The sequence below is a fragment of the Bombina bombina genome, chromosome 4, assembly GCF_027579735.1.
Source record: "Bombina bombina isolate aBomBom1 chromosome 4, aBomBom1.pri, whole genome shotgun sequence".
NCBI lineage: Eukaryota > Metazoa > Chordata > Amphibia > Anura > Bombinatoridae > Bombina > Bombina bombina.
This window is the reverse complement of record NC_069502.1, coordinates 156166639-156188620: the sequence shown is the minus strand read 5'-3', so window position 1 is coordinate 156188620 and position 21982 is coordinate 156166639. Positions and strand designations below refer to the sequence as shown.

Sequence of the window (21982 nt, the reverse complement as noted above, 5' to 3'; positions counted from 1 at the left end):
ACAAACACCTCAGGATGGAGAGACCATTCCCCCGGATGAAACGATTGTCTGCTAAGAAAATCCACTTCCCAGTTGTCCACACCCGGAATGTGGATGCTGATAGCAAACAGTTGTGGGTCTTCACCCATTCCAGAATCCGAAATACTTTCCCCATGGCTAGGGAGCTTCTCGTCCCCCCTTGATGGTTGATATAAGGCACCGTGGTAATGTTGTCCGACTGGAATCTGATGAATCGGGATGATCCCAGAAGGGGCCAAGCCCTCAGAGCGTTAAAGATCGCTCGAAGTTCCAGAATATTGATCGGGAGAAGCGACTCCTCTCGAGTCCATCTGCCCTGTGCCTTCCTGGCACCCCAAAACGCTCCCCATCGTGACAGACGTGCGTCCCTGGTCACAATCTCTCAGGATGGTCTCAAGAAGGATGTCCCCTGGGATAGTTGGCCCGGACAGATCCATCAAGAGAGGGATTCCCTTGTTCGGTTGAACAGAGAGCTCTTTTGGGATAGGTCTGAGTGATCGTCGTTCCATTGTCTCAACATGCACAACTGAAGAAGTCTGAGATAGAACCTGGCGATTGGAATGAGATCTATGCTGGATACCATGAGCCCAATCACCTCCATACTCCGGGCCACAGATGGCCTTCAGGAGGTCTGAAGGGCAAGACAGCTGGACGCAATCTTGCGACATCTCTGATCTGTCAGGAATATCTTCATCGACATGGAATCTATAATCGTGCCCAGAAATTCCACTCTGTTGCTGGGAACCAGGGAATCTTTCCTATATTTATCTTCCATCCGTGGGATCAAAGGATAAGAAGAAGAGTCCTCGAATGGTCTTCTGTGAGACTGTAGGAAGGAGCCTGTACCAGGATGTTGTCTAGATAAGGTGCCACTGCAAAACATCTGGCTCTCGCCAGGCCAAACTGTAGAGCCACAAACTGTAATTGTTGGTCCAGAAATGCAAATCTTAGGAACCTGAAGTGATCCATGTGGATTGGCACGTGAAGGTAAGCATCCTTCAAATCAATTGTAGTCATGAACTGTCCCTCTTGAACTAGGGGCAGAATAGACCCGATCGTCACCATCCTGAAAGATGGGACCGACAGAAACTTGTTTAGGCACTTTAGGTCTAGAATCGGCCTATTTCTGCCAGAGGTACTGGAACAATTACTCAGAGAGAGAAAAGATCCCTTACACACTCTAGAAAGGCGTCTCTCTTCTCTTGGTGATAAGTTTGACAGGAGGAATTTGCCCCTGGGCAGATAAGTCTTGAACCCTATCCTGTAACCCTGGGTGATGACCTTGAGAACCCAAGGGTCCTGAACGTCTCTCATCCAGGCCTCTGGAACAAGAGATAGTCTGCCCCCTACGCGATCTAGAGACGGATCGGGGGTCGCCCCTTCATGCCGATTTTGTCTCGGCAGGCTTCTTGTTCTGCTTGGCTTTGTTCCAAGATTGAGCAGGTTTCCAAGATCCCTTGGACTGCTCGGGTTTCGTGGCAGGATGCTGGCGTTGGGACTTGTTCGAACGAAAGGGACGAAAAGTAGACCCCTTAGGCTTATTCTTCTTATCCTGCGGTAGGAAAGCTTCCTGTGACCATGAATATAAAAGAGTCCAGACCCGGACGAAAAATAACTGTCCCCTGAAAGGGGAGAGATAGTAATCTAGACTTAGAAGTCATGTCAGCAGACCATGACTTTAAACACAGAGCTCTACGGGCTAGAACAGAAAAACCTGATGTCTTGGCATTCAGGCAAATAATCTGCATATTTGCATCACAGATGAATTAGCTACCCTTAAGGCCTTAATTCGTTCTTGTATCTCCTTGAGGTGAGTCTCCACCTTGACCATAGCTGATAGAGCGTCACACCAGTAGGTAGCAACCCCAGCCACCGCAGCGACCGCCACTGCCGGTTTGAAAAACGAACCCTGTGAGCTGAAACATCTTTCTCAACATGGATTCCAATTTTTTATCCATGGGCTCCTTGAACGAAGAGCTATCTTTGAGCGGGATAAATGTGCGCTAAGCGAGCGTGGACATAGCACCATCCACCTTAGGGATGGCCCCCCCACAGCTCAAGCTGAGAGTCCGGAATGGGGAACATTAGAGGGAGAAAAGGATGGGCCAAGTTTCTCCCATTCGTTCTTAATAATATTAGCTATCTTAACGGGGACCGGGAAGGTCTGAGGCACCACCCTGTCCTCGCAAACCCTATCTAGTTTAGGGATTGAAGGGTCCTCCGGTAGTTTTGGTTCTAGAATCTCTAACGTAGCAAGCACCTGTTTCAACAAAGTCTAGCTCCTCCGCAGCCGGAGGTCTAGAAATTACTGATTCCGACCCAGAGAGAGCGTCCTCCGAAGAGTCTGAGTCGTCTTCATCAGCAGATAATCTATCAGAGACATCCAACGGAGGAGATGACCCCTGAGATGTATATCTATGTTTCACCTTTTGCTTGCACTTAGCAGGGCGTGGTAAGGCATTGAAGGCCGCAGAGACCGCCGTCTGTAACTGTTCAGCGAATTCTGGGGGCCAAAGGGCCCCTCCCACAGGAGGATTAGTAGTGCCCTGGGGAGCTGCATGTGTAATCGGAGATAAATGTAGGGAACGCACCTCACGGGACGGAGAACCCTCAGAGGTGGACGGCTCAGTTGTACTAAAAATCATATTATTTTTAGATATTGCAATTTTATCAAAGCATGCGGAACATAGTTGAGCAGGTGGATCCACCGGAACCTCCTCACAATAAACACAGGTATTAGATTTGATTAAAGGGGGAGTACCCTCTAACATAGAGTCCTCCATAGATTGCGCCTTTAATACAGACTAGATAGAAATTAAATGGCACCTTTATACCCCAATGGCCGGGGCACTTACCACCTCCTATGACCCGGACCACAGGGAAAACACTTTGTATCCTGCAACCGCCGGTCAAGAAAGAGGAAGTTAAAGGGGCCACACCCGGAAAGTGATACTTAGCTGTTTAACTGTGGTGCTCTTTGCCTCCTCCTGCTGACCAGGAGTTATATTCCCAACAGTAATTACTCAAGCCATGGGCTCACCATATCTTAGGAAAGGAATGCATATTATTTCAGGACTGGATAAATTTTTTTTTTTTAAATGAAACCAGAATTGTGCACTTAAAAATAAATAATATTTGGGCTGCAATGTTTTTTTTCAGTATAATAAAGAATTTTGTGTGAAAATATATATTAGTGTTTCCCTTTCTGCCAAATGTATTGCCCAGTATTGCCCACTGGTGTCAAGTATTGGTATACAATTATTTTAAGCATTAAAGGTGTAGTGTATATCTATCCATTTGTCTACCTATCTATCTAGAAAATCTCTGATGTAATATTCCATCCTCCACAGAAAAGTGTTACATTACTCAGTGATTCAAAATTCTATATAAAAAGTGAATAATACATTTATCTTCAGAGGCGGCTCTAGAGTTGGTGAGTCCTTAGGCAAAATATGAGGCTTCTCTTATGTTTCATTTTGACTGTACTGTATTGTATACCTGGTTGCGTACAAAACTTTTCCCTCTTTTTTCTTTTTCATTTAATTTTAGATAATAATTTATATTTTGGTCTATTAATGTATGAAGTCTCTCAATAATAGTGCAAGAAAAAGAGAGAAAAAAAGAGCATGTTGAGAAAGAGTGGAAGGAGAAACAAAGAGAAAGAAGAAATAATTGAACGGAGAGGTGGAAGGGTGAGAGAGAAGAGAGAAAATAGAGTGTGTATGAAGGAGAGTTAAAAAAGGAAAAGAGAATGGTTGTAGAAGGTAGTGAGAGAAAAGACAGAGTGGATCAAGAAGGGAGAGACAAAGAGGAGAGATAGGAGGTAAAAGAAAAGTGACAGAGAACGGGAGTAGACAAACTAGTCTAGGGAAGAGAAAGCAGAGTGTGGAAAGAAAAACAAAAGTAAGAACAAGAGAGGGAGAAAGAGAGATGAAGTTGAAATAGAGTCAGAAGAGAAAAATGTAGAGAGAGATGAGAAAAGAGGGGGAGAGAGGAGGAAGAGTGGGATGGGAGAAAGGGGAGAGGGGGATTGAAGTGAGAGGAGGGGTAGAGAGATTGAAATGAGAGAAGAAAGTGAATATAGGGGAAGTAATAAGAGAAAGGAGAGGGAAGAAAAGTGAAGCTTGTGAGAGAAATAAGAGAAAGATCGGAGAGAGACAAAGGAGTGGCAATAGGAGGGATAGAAGAGGGAAGGAGAGAAAAGAGGGAAGTGGGAGAGAAAAGAGGGAAGTGAGAAAGAAAAGAGCAAAGAAAGAAGTAGATGAGAGGTGAGAGTGTGAGAGAAAGGACGGAGGAGACAGAGAACATAAGACCTCTGGTTGCAGGGGTTAAAATGCTTAAAGTGCAATCCCCCCTTCCCCTTTTACATGTTTATTGTTGTATATGTCCAATCTGTCTCCTGAGTATGCTAAAGCTGATAGCACCTCACAGGAGTGGGCAGAAGGGGGAGGGTAATGAGGAGAGTCTGCACTTGACAACCAGAGAACTTGCAGTTGTGTAAGAGGCTGTGAGGTTTAGAATATCTAGCTTCTGAGAGGCCTTAGGCGGACGCCTATTTTGCCTAACACTAAAGCTTCCTATGTAGTATTTACAATATGATTCATATGCAGATAAGATAAATTAAATGATTAAGACAAAGAGAAAGCTTTTTTTTTTTTTTTTTACATTTTCTTGTAAATATTCCTGGATTTTATATATAGGTGTGTATTTTTAATGCTGAACATTGCTGATAATTTTAGAATTCATACAAGAACAATAAGTAATACCATTTTGCAGCAAAACACTTAAAAAATTAATGAAATAAATATGACTTAACATGTATGAAATAAGCCCTAATGACATCTTTGAAGTTTCTACCTGTTACGTGAGACACAAGGATAGGCACCAATGATAAATTTGACAAGAGTAATGTGAGAAGCAAAGCAAAAAATACATTATAATAAAGTTTCCAACTTTTTGAACAAACAATTATGTGCTAACAATATAACAGATCACAACAAAACTAAACATAATAAATAATCGGAGGACATACTATTTGGTGTGTAATAGCACCATCTTTGGTGATTTCTATGCTTTTCTCACCCTCAGTTTTCACATTTGCGCTAACATTAAAGGGACAGTTAAGTCCAAAAAAAACTTTCATGATTCAAATAGGGCATGTAATTTTTTTTTAATTTTTTTTTATTTCTTTTTTTTTTATTTTATTCAGCAAAAATAACTTCCAACATTTTGTTTACGCTGTGCAAGACGCGATTTAAACATTTAACAAGAAATGGTCTACAATCGACCTCAACAATTTGTTTGCGCCGTGCAGGACGCGATTTAAGCATTTAACAGAAATTAGTCTACAATCGACCTTGACTGTCTTAATGATATAAGCTGATTCAACCTATCTTAATTAACAGTGAATAATAAAAATAATAAAAAAAAAAACAATAAAGAAAAAATAATATTGATATAGATTAAGCCCTAGCTCTTCTAGTTCATTGCTTATCAAGCTCTTCAGCTGAATTTTAGCTCTATTTATTAACGCCACCCGTCCCAAACAACAACCCAATAATAAAAAAATAAAAAAGGGGGTAGGGCATGTAATTTTAAACAACTTTCCAATTTACTTTTATCACTAATTTTGCTTTGTTCTCTTGGTATTCTTAGTTGAAAGCTAAACTGAGGAGGTTTAAATGCAAATTTCTTAGACCTTGAATGCCACCTCTAAACTGAAAGCATTTTGACAGTTTTTCAACACTAGAGGGCATTAGTTCATGTGTTTCATATAGATAACATTGAGCTCATGCACATGAATTTATCGAGGAATGAGCACTGATTGGCTAAAATGCAAGTCTGTCAAATGAACTGAAATAAGGGGGCAGTCTGCAGAGGCTTAGATACAAGGTAATTACAGAAGTAAAACGTGTATAATTATAACTGTTTGTTATGTAAAACTGGGGAATGGATAATAAAGGGATTATCTTTTTAGACAACATAAATTCTGGAGTTGATTGTCCCTTAAAATAACAAAATCATGTTACTCCTTTCACTAAGAAAGGTTAATACAGGTATAGCTAAATCTATTCTCCCAGCCTCAATTGTAAAATGTGTTTCATTCCCAGGAAATACAAACAAAGAACTTTTAAATAAATTCCACTGTCATGTATAAACCAACAGAGAAAGTTTGATCTTCAAGGACAACTTTGAATTAATAAACTTTAAGAATTTATAACTATTCTTCTACCTTACAAAGTGCAAGCAAAGGGGGTAATTTTAGGTCATTAGAGTGGATATATATATATATATATATATATATATATACATATACACACACACAGTATACATACATACACACACACACACACACACACACAGTATATATATATATATATATATATATATATATATATATATATATATATATATATATATTATATATATACAGTGTATGTGTGTGTATATATATATATATATATATATGTGTGTATGTGTGTGTGTTTTACTAATTTTTTTTACACTTAAAGGTATAGGAAAGTAAAAAACAGAATTTATGTTTACCTGATAAATTTCTTTCTCCAACGGTGTGTCCGGTCCACGGCGTCATCCTTACTTGTGGGATATTCTCTTCCCCAACAGGAAATGGCAAAGAGCCCAGCAAAGCTGGTCACATGATCCCTCCTAGGCTCCGCCTACCCCAGTCATTCGACCGACGTTAAGGAGGAATAATAGCATAGGAGAAACCATATGGTACCGTGGTGACTGTAGTTAAAGAAAATAAATTATCAGACCTGATTAAAAAACCAGGGCGGGCCGTGGACCGGACACACCGTTGGAGAAAGAAATTTATCAGGTAAACATAAATTCTGTTTTCTCCAACATAGGTGTGTCCGGTCCACGGCGTCATCCTTACTTGTGGGAACCAATACCAAAGCTTTAGGACACGGATGAAGGGAGGGAGCAAATCAGGTCACCTAAATGGAAGGCACCACGGCTTGCAAAACCTTTCTCCCAAAAATAGCCTCAGAAGAAGCAAAAGTATCAAACTTGTAAAATTTGGTAAAAGTGTGCAGTGAAGACCAAGTCGCTGCCCTACATATCTGATCAACAGAAGCCTCGTTCTTGAAGGCCCATGTGGAAGCCACAGCCCTAGTGGAATGAGCCGTGATTCTTTCGGGAGGCTGCCGTCCGGCAGTCTCGTAAGCCAATCTGATGATGCTTTTAATCCAAAAAGAGAGAGAGGTAGAAGTTGCTTTTTGACCTCTCCTTTTACCTGAATAAACAACAAACAGGGAAGATGTTTGTCTAAAATCCTTTGTAGCATCTAAATAGAATTTTAGAGCGCGAACAACATCCAAATTGTGCAACAAGCGTTCCTTCTTTGAAACTGGTTTCGGACACAGAGAAGGTACGATAATCTCCTGGTTAATGTTTTTGTTAGAAACAACTTTTGGAAGAAAACCAGGTTTAGTACGTAAAACCACCTTATCTGCATGGAACACCAGATAAGGAGGAGAACACTGCAGAGCAGATAATTCTGAAACTCTTCTAGCAGAAGAAATTGCAACTAAAAACAAAACTTTCCAAGATAATAACTTAATATCAACGGAATGTAAGGGTTCAAACGGAACCCCCTGAAGAACTGAAAGAACTAGATTGAGACTCCAAGGAGGAGTCAAAGGTTTGTAAACAGGCTTGATTCTAACCAGAGCCTGAACAAAGGCTTGAACATCTGGCACAGCTGCCAGTTTTTTGTGAAGTAACACCGACAAGGCAGAAATCTGTCCCTTCAGGGAACTTGCCGATAATCCTTTTTCCAATCCTTCTTGAAGGAAGGATAGAATCCTAGGAATCTTAACCTTGTCCCAAGGGAATCCTTTAGATTCACACCAACAGATATATTTTTTCCAAATTTTGTGGTAAATCTTTCTAGTTACAGGCTTTCTGGCCTGAACGAGAGTATCGATAACAGAATCTGAGAAACCTCGCTTCGATAAAATCAAGCGTTCAATCTCCAAGCAGTCAGCTGGAGTGAAACCAGATTCGGATGTTCGAACGGACCCTGAACAAGAAGGTCTCGTCTCAAAGGTAGCTTCCAAGGTGGAGCCGATGACATATTCACCAGATCTGCATACCAAGTCCTGCGTGGCCACGCAGGAGCTATCAAGATCACCGACGCCCTCTCCTGATTGATCCTGGCTACCAGCCTGGGGATGAGAGGAAACGGCGGGAACACATAAGCTAGTTTGAAGGTCCAAGGTGCTACTAGTGCATCCACTAGAGCCGCCTTGGGATCCCTGGATCTGGACCCGTAGCAAGGAACTTTGAAGTTCTGACGAGAGGCCATCAGATCCATGTCTGGAATGCCCCAAAGTTGAGTGACTTGGGCAAAGATTTCCGGATGGAGTTCCCACTCCCCCGGATGCAATGTCTGACGACTCAGAAAATCCGCTTCCCAATTTTCCACTCCCGGGATGTGGATAGCAGACAGGTGGCAGGAGTGAGACTCCGCCCATAGAATAATCTTGGTCACTTCTTCCATCGCTAGGGAACTCCTTGTTCCCCCCTGATGGTTGATGTACGCAACAGTCGTCATGTTGTCTGATTGAAACCGTATGAACTTGGTCCTCGCTAGCTGAGGCCAAGCCTTGAGAGCATTGAATATCGCTCTCAGTTCCAGAATATTTATCGGTAGAAGAGATTCTTCCCGAGACCAAAGACCCTGAGCTTTCAGGGATCCCCAGACCGCGCCCCAGCCCATCAGACTGGCGTCGGTCGTGACAATGACCCACTCTGGTCTGTGGAATGTCATCCCTCGTGACAGGTTGTCCAGGGACAGCCACCAACGGAGTGAGTCTCTGGTCCTCTGATTTACTTGTATCTTTGGAGACAAGTCTGTATAGTCCCCATTCCACTGACTGAGCATGCACAGTTGTAATGGTCTTAGATGAATGCGCGCAAAAGGAACTATGTCCATTGTCGCTACCATCAACCCGATCACTTCCATGCACTGAGCTACGGAAGGAAGAGGAACGGAATGAAGTATTCGACAAGAGTCCAGAAGCTTTGTCTTTCTGGCCTCTGTTAGAAAAATCCTCATTTCTGAGGAGTCTATAATTGTTCCCAAGAAGGGAACCCTTGTTGACGGGGATAGAGAACTCTTTTCCACGTTCACTTTCCAGCCGTGCGATCTGAGAAAGGCCAGGACGATGTCCGTGTGAGCCTTTGCTCGAGGGAGGGACGACGCTTGAATCAGAATGTCGTCCAGGTAAGGTACAACTGCAATGCCCCTTGGTCTTAGCACAGCTAGAAGGGACCCTAGTACCTTTGTGAAAATCCTTGGAGCAGTGGCTAATCCGAAAGGAAGCGCCACGAACTGGTAATGTTTGTCCAGGAATGCAAACCTTAGGAACCGATGATGTTCCTTGTGGATAGGAATATGTAGATACGCATCCTTTAAATCCACCGTGGTCATGAATTGACCTTCCTGGATGGAAGGAAGGATAGTTCGAATGGTTTCCATCTTGAAAGATGGGACCTTGAGAAATTTGTTTAAGATCTTGAGATCTAGGATTGGTCTGAACGTTCCCTCTTTTTTGGGAACTATGAACAGATTGGAGTAGAACCCCATCCCTTGTTCTCTCAATGGAACAGGATGAATCACTCCCATTTTTAACAGGTCTTCTACACAATGTAAGAACGCCTGTCTTTTTATGTGGTCTGAAGACAACTGAGACCTGTGGAACCTTCCCCTTGGGGGAAGTCCCTTGAATTCCAGAAGATAACCCTGGGAGACTATTTCTAGCGCCCAAGGATCCAGAACATCTCTTGCCCAAGCCTGAGCGAAGAGAGAGAGTCTGCCCCCCACCAGATCCGGTCCCGGATCGGGGGCCGATATTTCATGCTGTCTTGGTAGCAGTGGCAGGTTTCTTTGCCTGCTTTCCCTTGTTCCAGCCTTGCATTGGTCTCCAAGCTGGCTTGGCCTGAGAAGTATTACCCTCTTGCTTAGAGGACGTAGCACCTTGGGCTGGTCCGTTTTTACGAAAGGGACGAAAATTAGGTCTATTTTTTGCCTTGAAAGGCCGATCCTGAGGAAGGGCATGGCCCTTACCCCCAGTGATATCAGAGATAATCTCTTTCAAGTCAGGACCAAACAGCGTTTTCCCCTTGAAAGGAATGTTTAGTAGCTTGTTCTTGGAAGACGCATCAGCCGACCAAGATTTCAACCAAAGCGCTCTGCGCGCCACAATAGCAAACCCAGAATTCTTAGCCGCTAACTTAGCCAATTGCAAAGAGGCGTCTAGAGTGAAAGAATTAGCCAATTTGAGAGCATTGACTCTGTCCATAATCTCCTCATAAGGAGGAGAGTCACTATCGAGCACCTTAATCAGTTCATCAAACCAGAAATATGCGGCTGTAGTGACAGGGACAATGCATGAAATGGGTTGTAGAAGGTAACCCTGCTGAACAAACATCTTTTTAAGCAAACCTTCTAATTTTTTATCCATAGGATCTTTGAAAGCACAACTATCCTCTATGGGAATAGTGGTGCGTTTGTTTAAAGTAGAAACCGCTCCCTCGACCTTGGGGACTGACTGCCATAAGTCCTTTCTGGGGTCGACCATAGGAAACAATTTTTTAAATATGGGGGGAGGGACGAAAGGAATACCGGGCCTTTCCCATTCTTTATTAACAATGTCCGCCACCCGCTTGGGTATAGGAAAAGCTTCTGGGAGCCCCGGCACCTCTAGGAACTTGTCCATTTTACATAGTTTCTCTGGGATGACCAAATTTTCACAATCATCCAGAGTGGATAATACCTCCTTAAGCAAAATGCGGAGATGTTCCAATTTAAATTTAAAAGTAATCACATCAGATTCAGCCTGCTGAGAAATGTTCCCTAAATCAGTAATTTCTCCCTCAGACAAAACCTCCCTGGCTCCCTCAGATTGGGTTAGGGGCCCTTCAGAGATATTAATATCAGCGTCGTCATGCTCTTCAGTAACTAAAACAGAGCATCCACGCTTACGCTGACAAGGGTTCATTTTGGCTAAAATGTTTTTGACAGAATTATCCATTACAGCCGTTAATTGTTGCATAGTAAGGAGTATTGGCGCGCTAGATGTACTAGGGGCCTCCTGAGTGGGCAAGACTCGTGTAGACGAAGGAGGGAATGATGCAGTACCATGCTTACTCCCCTCACTTGAGGAATCATCTTGGGCATCATTGTCATTATCACATAAATCACATTTATTTAAATGAATAGGAATTCTGGCTTCCCCACATTCAGAACACAGTCTATCTGGTAGTTCAGACATGTTAAACAGGCATAAACTTGATAAGAAAGTACAAAAAACGTTTTGAAATAAAACCGTTACTGTCACTTTAAATTTTAAACTGAACACACTTTATTACTGCAATTGCGAAAAAACATGAAGGAATTGTTCAAAATTCACCAAACTTTCACCACAGTGTCTTAAAGCCTTGAAAATATTGCACACCAATTTTGGAAGCTTTAACCCTTAAAATAACGGAACCGGAGCCGTTTTAAGCTTTAACCCCTTTACAGTCCCTGGTATCTGCTTTGCTGAGACCCAACCAAACCCAAGGGGAATACGATACCAAATGATGCCTTCAGAAGTCTTTTATCAGTATCAGAGCTCCTCTCACATGCGACTGCATGCCATGCCTCTCAAAAACAAGTGCGCAACACCGGCGCGAAAATGAGACTCTGCCTATGCTTTGGGAAAGCCCCTAAAGAATAAGGTGTCTAAAACAGTGCCTGCCGATATAATTATATCAAAATACCCAGAATAAATGATTCCTCAAGGCTAAATAAGTGTTAATATCAATCGATTTAGCCCAAAAAATGTCTACAGTCTAAATAAGCCCTTGTGAAGCCCTTATTTACAATCGTAATAAACATGGCTTACCGGATCCCATAGGGAAAATGACAGCTTCCAGCATTACATCGTCTTGTTAGAATGTGTCATACCTCAAGCAGCAAAGGACTGCAAACTGTTCCCCCAACTGAAGTTAATGCTCTCAACAGTCCTGTGTGGAACAGCCATGGATTTTAGTTACGGTTGCTAAAATCATTTTCCTCATACAAACAGAATTCTTCATCTCTTTTCTGTTTCTGAGTAAATAGTACGTACCAGCACTATTTGAAAATAACAAACTCTTGATTGAATAATGAAAAACTACAGTTAAACACTAAAAAACTCTAAGCCATCTCCGTGGAGATGTTGCCTGTACAACGGCAAAGAGAATGACTGGGGTAGGCGGAGCCTAGGAGGGATCATGTGACCAGCTTTGCTGGGCTCTTTGCCATTTCCTGTTGGGGAAGAGAATATCCCACAAGTAAGGATGACGCCGTGGACCGGACACACCTATGTTGGAGAAATTAAACTTACAAGAATCAAATAGTATTGAAAAAAATGCTGTTTCTTCAGCAAAGGATAACAAGAGATTGAAGCAAATTTGATAATAGAAGTAAATTGGAAAGTTGATTAAATTTGTATGTTCTATCCGAATCATGAAAGAAAATTGCGGGGTTTCTTGTCCCTTTAACAAAATCTCACTTTAATTTTTTATTATCTGAACTATAAGATATAAAACTAAAATCTGCTGTTAATGCGTTTTAGGTTACTCTAATATGTTTCCTGTATCCTGAAATTACCTTAGTAATAAAATTAATAATTCCCGTTTAAATGGTTCAATCCAGCGTGGATGGACAACGTTTGTCAGCCTTTGTCATCAGTGCAACAGTTTTACAAGATTGTAGAATCTAATCTAGATCATTTCATTGATAAGGAAAATACTGTATGTAGCTGACATTAATTGTGGAAAATGTTAGGAAATAAATCTGCCCCCTTCAACTTAAAAATCACTATCAGAAATCTACAACGTAAAGGAATAGTCATAAAATATATTTAAAAACAGGATATCTTAGGGGAGCTGTCAATTTAGGACAATCTAATTTAATAAGAAAAGCAAGGTTCATAAATTTTGTGCTCTATAAAACTGCAGGGCAGAAACATATAAACGATAACACAACAAGTAGAATAAATATATAATTCAATCTAAAATTCTGTACATGTATCATATAACCCTTTACGCATTTAATATTTTTTAATGCTGTGGCACCAAAAACAAGAACTTACAAACTAAATAAAACATCATTTTAAGTTCAGTTTTTAAATTGTAAAATAAAAGTACTAATATAAAAATGAAGGAAAACCCCCCTCTAAATACCACAATAAATAAAATAACAACACTGTTTAAATATATAATTCATTATACAAGGTAATTAATAAAAAGTTCCTGAGTAGTGAACCTTAAAGGGACATTAAACCCAAAAATGTTCTTCATAATTTAGATAGAGAATACAATTTTAAACAGCATTCCAATGTGTTTCATTTTTTAGATATCCTTTGTTAAAGAAATAGCAATGCACACGGGTGAGGCAATCACACGGGACATATATGTGCAGCCACCAATCAGCAGCTACTGAGCCTATCTAGATATGCTTTTCAGCAAAGGATATCAAGAGAATGAAGCACATTAGATGATGGAAGTCAATGAGAAAGTTGTTAAAATTGCATGTCCTTTCTAAATCATGAAAGAAAAAAATTGGGTTTAATGTCCCATTAACAATAAATTGGTATATGCAGCTAATATCATTAAAGGGACATTAAGCACTAAATACATTGTATGAAAATAGTATTAATGTTATTTCCAGCTCTCTCTAGTCATGAATGCCGCAAGTTAAAAAACTCTCCTTCAGATGCCTGCAGTGCAACATACGTTCCAAAATAGCAGCAAAAATAATTAGAGGGAGGTGCACAAAATCTATTAAGTGTTCAATTTACCTTTAACCTCTCATGCCTAGAGAAAATGTTTAACATTGGAATGAAGTTTCCGATGTAAACATTTGCTTGAAAAATGAAATCATGCGATCTTCAATGCGATTGTGTGATTTTAAAGCTGGGATTGGATCATGGGGGACTGCCTAAGCTGCTAGGCACGCCCCCAGACAGATTCCTGCTTTCTTCAAAGGGGGAGGCTGCAGGACGCCGTATAAGGTAGGACTTTCCATGCCGTCCTAATGGCGTTAAATCCCAGTGCTGTTAGGATGGCATGAAACGTCCTAATAGTGTGAAGTGGTTAATAATACCCAATATAACTGAAATATCCCTAGAGAAAATACATAAAAAAAATGTGAGTTATAAAGGTAAGAATATTTACTCAATGGCTCGTGCTTTTCGATTAAGCAGAAACAGTAAAGTAATACCAGGACTGAAAAACTCACAAATTAGCTATTAAGATAAATACCTTAAGGCTTAGGTCCAAAATATAGCTTGGAATTAAAACACAGTATGATCTATTATGTTAGTTATTTGTTCTAACAAGTTATCTAGATCTATTCCGTATGATATATATAAGCTTCTGAAACAATTTATTTTACCATGCAGTAAGTTACTTGAAAAAACATTCTTACCCTCTCTCGGTGCTCTGATGTACTTCACTCACAATGCTTTCCAGGACCTTTAAAGGTTCTTTAATATTATACGTGTCTGGGTTCTTTCCACTAAAAAGGAAACAAAAGTAACATTAATTCATTCTGCCCTTATAATGACTTACAATATGGCTATGTTAAATACCATTATATTTAGCACACTTACTAACCAGAAGCACACAAAACAAAATGTAAATATGTGCAATCAGCTATAATGTCCAATGTGGTTTTGAGGAACTTACTGGTGTTTAAATGATTAATGAGCTGTCTGTCTTCTGAAAACCTAGCCTCCTTTCATATACAGACATATGAACTGTATGTATATATCTAGACAGACAGACTTATAGACATATAGACAGACAGATAAACACAGGATTCCAGACCCTCCTCTTCTGAAACGTTTAATCAAGAACACTTCCCTTTCTCAGACAAGCCAACCATGATCTGCTGATGAACATAGGCAACAATCCCCAGCCCAGGAGCTGCCAGACTTGCTGCTCCACAGTGTGACTTTAAAGGGATATAAAAGTGTAAAAAAGGAAATGCTCTGTGTATAATTGCAATATAGCTTGCATATAACCATGTTAAACACATAGTTAAAGTCAGCTCCAGAGCAGCACTAATGAGGCACAGCTGAACACGTGATGAGCCAATGACAAAAGAAGGGAATAAAAAGTTCTCTTAAAACTACACAATCTACCTGAATCATGAATGTTTACTTTATTTACATTGATATGATTTTAATTATGTGTTTAAAATCTTTTCTGGAGGATAAACACAAAATTAGCTGGGGTCAGCCATGAAAAAAATGACACACTGACAAGTTATTGCTTAATAAACCTATTAAACAATGCATAATACAGTGTAAAAAATGCACAATGTAAAATTACAGAAAAAAATAAACAAAGTTATCCAAAATAAAAAATGTAAACCTAAACTAATAACCCTATAAAAAATCCCCCCAAAAAGAAAATCACCCCCTAATCTAATACTAAACTACCAATAGCCCTTAAAAGGGCTTTTGTAGGGCATTACCCTAAGTTAAACAGCTCTTTTACCTAAACAAATTACCAATTACCCCCAAACAGTAAACCCCCCCCACCCACTCAACCCCCCAAAAAATAAAAAAATTAATAAACTACTCATTGCCCTAAGTTAAACAGCGGCGGTCCTCGGTGGCGTGGAGGCTCCTCTTCATGCGATCATCTACAGGAGCAGAGGGGCGAAGTGGATCGGCGTTCCAAGCTGCTATCATCAATTCATACATTGCCAATTGGTTGCTCTTAAGGTAATGCAGTCTTTCTAGTACTAAAAGCTCCTCGACGGCGGAGTGCCATTTATCGAGTGTTGGGGGATCCTTAGCTTTCCATTTTTTAGGAATAAGCATTTTAGCTCCTGTGAGCAAGATCAGGAGGAGGGCACATATGTGATCAAGTTTAGTGTCAGGAATATGTACAAATAAAATTGTTTCAGGTGTGTTTGGGACTTGCAGGTTCAGTTTACTCGATATATCTGTTAAGACTGTCGTCCAGTAATTAGTCAACTTTGGCCATGTCCACCAGATGTGCAAAAGTGTGCCTACTTCCCCGCATCCTCTCCAACACTTAGCGTTGGCTGAACGAAAAATCAGATGCAATCTAGCTGGGGTGTAATACCACCTGGTCTGTAATTTAAGTTGAATTTCCTGTACTCTAGCAGAAACAGAGGAGCGTCTTATTAGTCTGAATGACTTGAGCCAGTCCTCCTCGTCAATCAAATGGTTAAGGTCTTTGCTCCAGGCCCTAGTGTAAGAGGGTAACTGCACGTCAGGGGGAATTAAAAGTAACTTATATAACTTTGATATAAATTTTTTTGGGGGATGAGTACTTGTGCACAGTATCTCAAACGGTAAGGTCCCTATTGAAATTATTTCTGTGCCTATGATGTGACAAAAAATGTGCTAACTGATGGTATCGTAACCAGGATGAGAAAAGTGCCCCAAATCGTTCTGTCATATTTTGTTGTGTGCTTAGTCTGCCATTCTCTAATGCAAAGTGTAGAATGCCTGATCTTAGGCTATATGGAGCGCATAGGCGCCTACTTAGCACATAGTAAGGCAGTTTGGGATTCTCAATGATTGGTTTCATCGGGGAGGCTAAAGAGGATAAATGTGTGCTAGTAGCCATAAGTCTGTCCCACTCAAGTAGTGTTTCTGAAGCTAAATGGTATTTTTTAAGCAAATCCGGGCGCTTCAGCGCGGGTACCCAGGCCAGAGTGCCTACATTGTGAAGTTAAAAGATCTGTCCATCTAATCTGACCCACTGATTCTGTGTAGTATTGTGTGACCATTCGGTCAGTCTCTGCAAATGTATAGCCCGTCTGTATAAAGCAAGATCAGGGAAACCCAACCCACCTCTGTCGCGTGGAAGATCTAGTGTCTTCCTTGGTATTCTAGGTTTTACCCCTGCCCATATAAATGTTGTTTGCAAATGGGGCAAAAAGTCTCTAGGTAGGGAAACCGGAACAGTCTGTAAGACATATAAAATACGAGGCAATATATTCATTTTGATTATTCCTATTTTCCACAACCAGGACAATAATTTATTCTTCCAGGAAGATAGGTCATTAATTATGTCTTTCCTCAAAGACAAATAATTTTATGTAAAGAGGTTTTGAGGGTTCGCTGAAAGGTATATGCCGAGATATTTAAGTTTAGTAGTTGCTATTGGGATTTTAAATTCTGCAGCCAAGGATTGAATGTGTTCTTGTGTTGCATTTATATTAAGAAGTTCTGACTTTGTGATGTTAAGGTGGAAATTAGAGAGTGAGCCATATTCAGTAATTTCTTTCAAAAGTTCGGGAATCGAGGTGTCAATGTTTGTAAGGGTATAACATTTTTTAGTAATTTTTAAATGCAAATAAGTTGTGTAACTTAGGGCAATGTCCTACAAAAGGCCCTTTTAAGGGCTATTGGTAGTTTAGGGGGTGTTTTAATTTTTAATTTTTTTATTTTCATAGGGATTAGGTTAAAAAAAATATTTTTGATAATTTTGTTTATTTTTTTCTGTAATTGTAGAGTTTTTTATTTTTTGTAATTTTAGATTTTTGTTTTGTAATTAGGTTTTATTTAAGTGTAACTTAGTATTGGGGATATAGGGGGTGTTAGGTTAGGGGGCTTAGTAATTAAATTACGGCTAGATTACGAGTTTTGCGGTATGAGTGAAAAAGCAGCGTTAAGGCTCTTTTTCACTATCGCTGGTATTACGAGTCTTGCAGGTTTAGGGGCACCGCACACTTTTTTGGCCGTAACGCAACTTAATTACCACAGCTTTAAAAAGTCCTTTTTCAATGGGACTTCCATAGCGCCGGTATTACGAGTCTGCCTGAGAGGCCAAAAGGTAAGCGGTAGAGCCTATACAGCCAAGATCCATACTGTAAACTGAAAGTCAGTAGTTATGGGTTTTACGCTACAAAGCTGTAGCATAAAACTCATAACTAAAGTGCTAAAAAGCACACTAACACCCATAAACTACCTATTAACCCCTAAACCGAGGCACTCCCGCATTGCAAACACTAAAATAAAATTTTTAACCCCTAATCTGCCGCTCCGGACACCGCCACCACCTACATTATATTTATGAACCCCTAATCTGCTGCCTCCAACATCGCCACCACCTACATTATATTTATTAACCCCTAATCTGCCGCCCAATGTCGCTGCAACCTACCTACACTTTAGTTATGCCTTATTTGAGCATATGTAATAAAAATAGCACCACCCAAACTATTTAAATCATAAATTGCCCAAACTATTAATATCTTTCTAATATAAAACTTGCCGACATGGAGAAAAATGATCGGCTTATTTTACTTAGCACTATATAGTAAGTATGTCTCCTTCACATAAAGAATATTATTGAACTCCCCTTAATAAGATACACAGTTCCCAGAAGGGTCCCAATATACTGATGAGGCATCTTACAGACTCTTGCCCAGACCAAAGAGCTTAAGAGAATCTGGCTCTATATCTGCAGTGAGAATCTCTAGTATAGAAAAAAAATTCTGATGCAGAAGTACAAAAGTGAGGGAGAAAAAACAGATATAAAACAAAAAGATACCAAGAATACTGTGTGAAAGTAAAACAAGAATGAGGGGGGGGGGACCACCAATAAATTGAGTTGTGTATGCTGAGCAACATAAAAACACATTGAATATATGTTTCATAACTATGTTAGGCTTTCTTAAAAAATAAAATAAAACACAGTATTGCAAAGTTTGTGTTATTTTACCACCATCTGTACAGGTAAATTCCTAGCACAAAAATTTAAAACCTCACCCTCATCGGGATTACAGACCAGACATACATAATGATACAACTGCAACAATAATTTGAACAATAAGGTGCAACAGAGCTCTGCTCCTTTATCTGGGGTATCTCAAATGAAATACAACCAGCTGCATAAGCTATTTTCTTCCTGGTAGCTGCACCAATTAGGCAGCAAATCCAGGTCTCATTTGTTATACTGGCTGCTGTTTTCGTCTGCAATCTGCCTTCTCCTCACTAGGATTACTTACTGCGGAAACAGTCTAACTTAGGTTTCATATTTCTCAAGTGTGTGATTTTGTGCTTTCTAATAAAGCAGACTTGGAGGTGAATACTTCCAATGTGATCAGAAGCAAATATATCAGGAATAGAAAATCAAAATGAAATTGCAAAGAAATGGGTCCTGCTCCACATAGTTTGTAACACATTTCTCCTTTAAAATTAAACCATGCAATTTTAATAGCAGTCTAGATGTGTCGAAGGCACCAGAATATTTACTAGTTCACTAAAATATAAAGCTAAGTATAAACCACGTGTCTTGCTGTAATTTCTTAATAGACTGGATCAAGTCAACAAATGGAAATTTGACCCTTGATTCTGTGCATCAACTTATATAAAGAAGTCATATCTCAAAATAATGATCCACTGTTCTGTTCTGTTTACTTATTTAAGAAATATGTTCTCCTAGAACTTTATTCAATCATCAAACGTATTGACATTGCATTAAATAAGTCCAAATTGTTCATCACATTACAAAGTCATCCAGTCACATACAGTAGAGATGCTCAGAAAAATAAACCACTATATGTTCTTAAATCCAAAGTACAAAGATCACACCTCCCAAAAGACACTTTTTAAAGGGACAATCCTTCTGTTAAGGGGATATCTGTATGGTCCTGTTAGCCCCCACAAGTGGACCTCTTGTTGAAGTGTTGTCACCTTAATGACTATGATTTGCTGACTCTCTCTATGAAAGAGTTTTGTTTTGTAGACCATGACAAAGAGAGACCAGAAATGAGCTTGCTTCTATTAACGTGCTCATATCGAATTGGTTACTATGATTACTATAATGCAGCATGCATTACTCACAATAGCGTACACTGCCAAACTCCCAGCTGAGCAGCGGTATTTCTCTATATATATTTATATGATATCCCTCTGGATGTTAAATGTAAATTATCAATATAAATATAAAATAGGTATATTTGCACACATGTAAAAAAGTTATGGGCTCTTCTAGAATTAGCTGCCACCATACCTATAGCATTAATTTCCTTAAATTTGCAGCAGCTTCAGTTAAGAAAGATATTACAAGACAAATATTAGTAGCCGCATCCTGTATTGTGATTGTACACTGTGGTTCTTCATTTAGGTCAGTTGACAGACATTTAATAATAGCATAGCTAGAAGTGGTAAAATATTGCAAAGGAGGATGAAATGATCATCTGAGGTTGCCATTTCCCTTGTTCAGAGGAGAATTGCCTGGTATTACGGTTCTGAACTGACCTTGTTAGGTGGGATAAGACTGATATACTTCAGGAAAAAAAAGTGTCCCTTGCCCTATGCCCTGCACATCAGGTTATGTAAGCTGACTCCCCCTCAAAAAAATAAAAGAAAATTGGCCACTGTTCAGAAAATATATAAACCACATTTTTTTATTTTATTTATGCAGGTAATAAAAAATTATCTAAAGTGGACATTTCTTAAAATAGTTTGTCTTATTTTAAAATTTATGATTATATATATATATATATATATATATATATACACACACACACACACACACATATACACAGGGACACACACACAAATTCATTAACTACCTTCTCAGTAAGAATATCTGTGTTTCTGACACTTTATGTTTTGGACATAGTATAAAGAACTGACGTGAAATTGTTTCTCAAGAAGTATATATCTTCACTGTTATAAATAAAATGTATAAGTCCAACAAATGAGGGAGAAATAAAACAAGAATCTAGTCGCTGACTCACTGGAATTTTAAACTTTTACAATATATATATATTTACCATGCCATACTTAATTATATTTGATATGTCAAGGGATCCAAAGTTTTAATTTAAGTAAACAAGTCTCTCTAACAAGTTAGAATGTGCAAGGACTTGCAGTTGCATTACAGCTTGAATGCAAATGACTGCAGCATTTTTATCTTTATTTTCTTTAAGGATTTCTTTATGTAGGCAGAATACACTGTGTATTCAGATGAGATTAAAGTAATTTAAAAATCTCTTTGTATCCGGACTCCTGGAATAAAACTGTACCTGCAATATTAATACAATAACCAATGGTTTCTATAGCTTTGTTTCGCTTTCCAAGCACTCAAAAACATAGCTCTTACATAAATTTATACAGCAGCAAAAAAACTCAATATCACATTCTACTCAAGAATTAAATACAGCTTGTTTTCAATGAATTGGCACTGAATTAAAAACACAAACCAACCAGAAAGTATGGGAGATAAATACATTTTATAGTAAAATGAGAAATATTTAATAAATACACACTATATAATACATGTTTTTGAAGAAGCTCAATCATTCAATTGAAACATGGTATTCATTATATAGTATTAAATGTTTGTACTTGCGGATTGTAACAGTTTTCAGGTTTGAAAAAAATATTTTCAATGAGCCATTTTATTTATTTATTTTTTTGTTTTTGTTACATATTAAAAGGAATATTAGGATTCTAAGGGCACCTACTACATAAGTAAAATAAACAAATGTTTACTCTGAAACAACTGAAGTACTGAGTGTGAGACACAGACTGATGAAAAGAAGGAGCCTGAACCAGAAATTAGTCCAAGTAAAGATTTATAGATTCCTTGAGCTCAAACTGCACACAGCAGAGCTCCCAGCACCTTTGTAAACAGTCTGGGTGCTGTAGCAAGACTGAAAGAGAGGGCCACAAACTGAAAATGCTTGTTTAGAAAAGAAAATCTAAGGAACTTGACATGATCCCTGTGTATAGAGATATATAAAATAAACATCTTGTAAGTCTCAGGTAGACATAAACTGACCGGCCTGCACTAGAAGAAGTAAACAGTTGTCTCCATCTTGAAAGTAAGAACTTTCAGGAGTTTAAGATTTTCAGATGAAAACAGGCCAAAAAGTATCCCATTTTGGTACAATAAAGAG

At 39.3% G+C, this 21982-nt stretch overlaps 1 protein-coding gene across 3 annotated transcripts in view; it reads right to left on the bottom strand.

Annotated features, from left to right (window-relative positions):
• NBAS (NBAS subunit of NRZ tethering complex) overlaps positions 1-21982 on the bottom strand; it is a 1903611-nt gene that overhangs the window by 428806 nt on the left and 1452823 nt on the right. For all 3 annotated transcript variants that reach the window (XM_053709663.1, XM_053709664.1, XM_053709665.1), the window contains one exon: positions 14507-14596. In XM_053709663.1, the coding sequence (XP_053565638.1) occupies positions 14507-14596 (90 nt within the window). The remainder of the gene's footprint in view (positions 1-14506; positions 14597-21982) is intronic.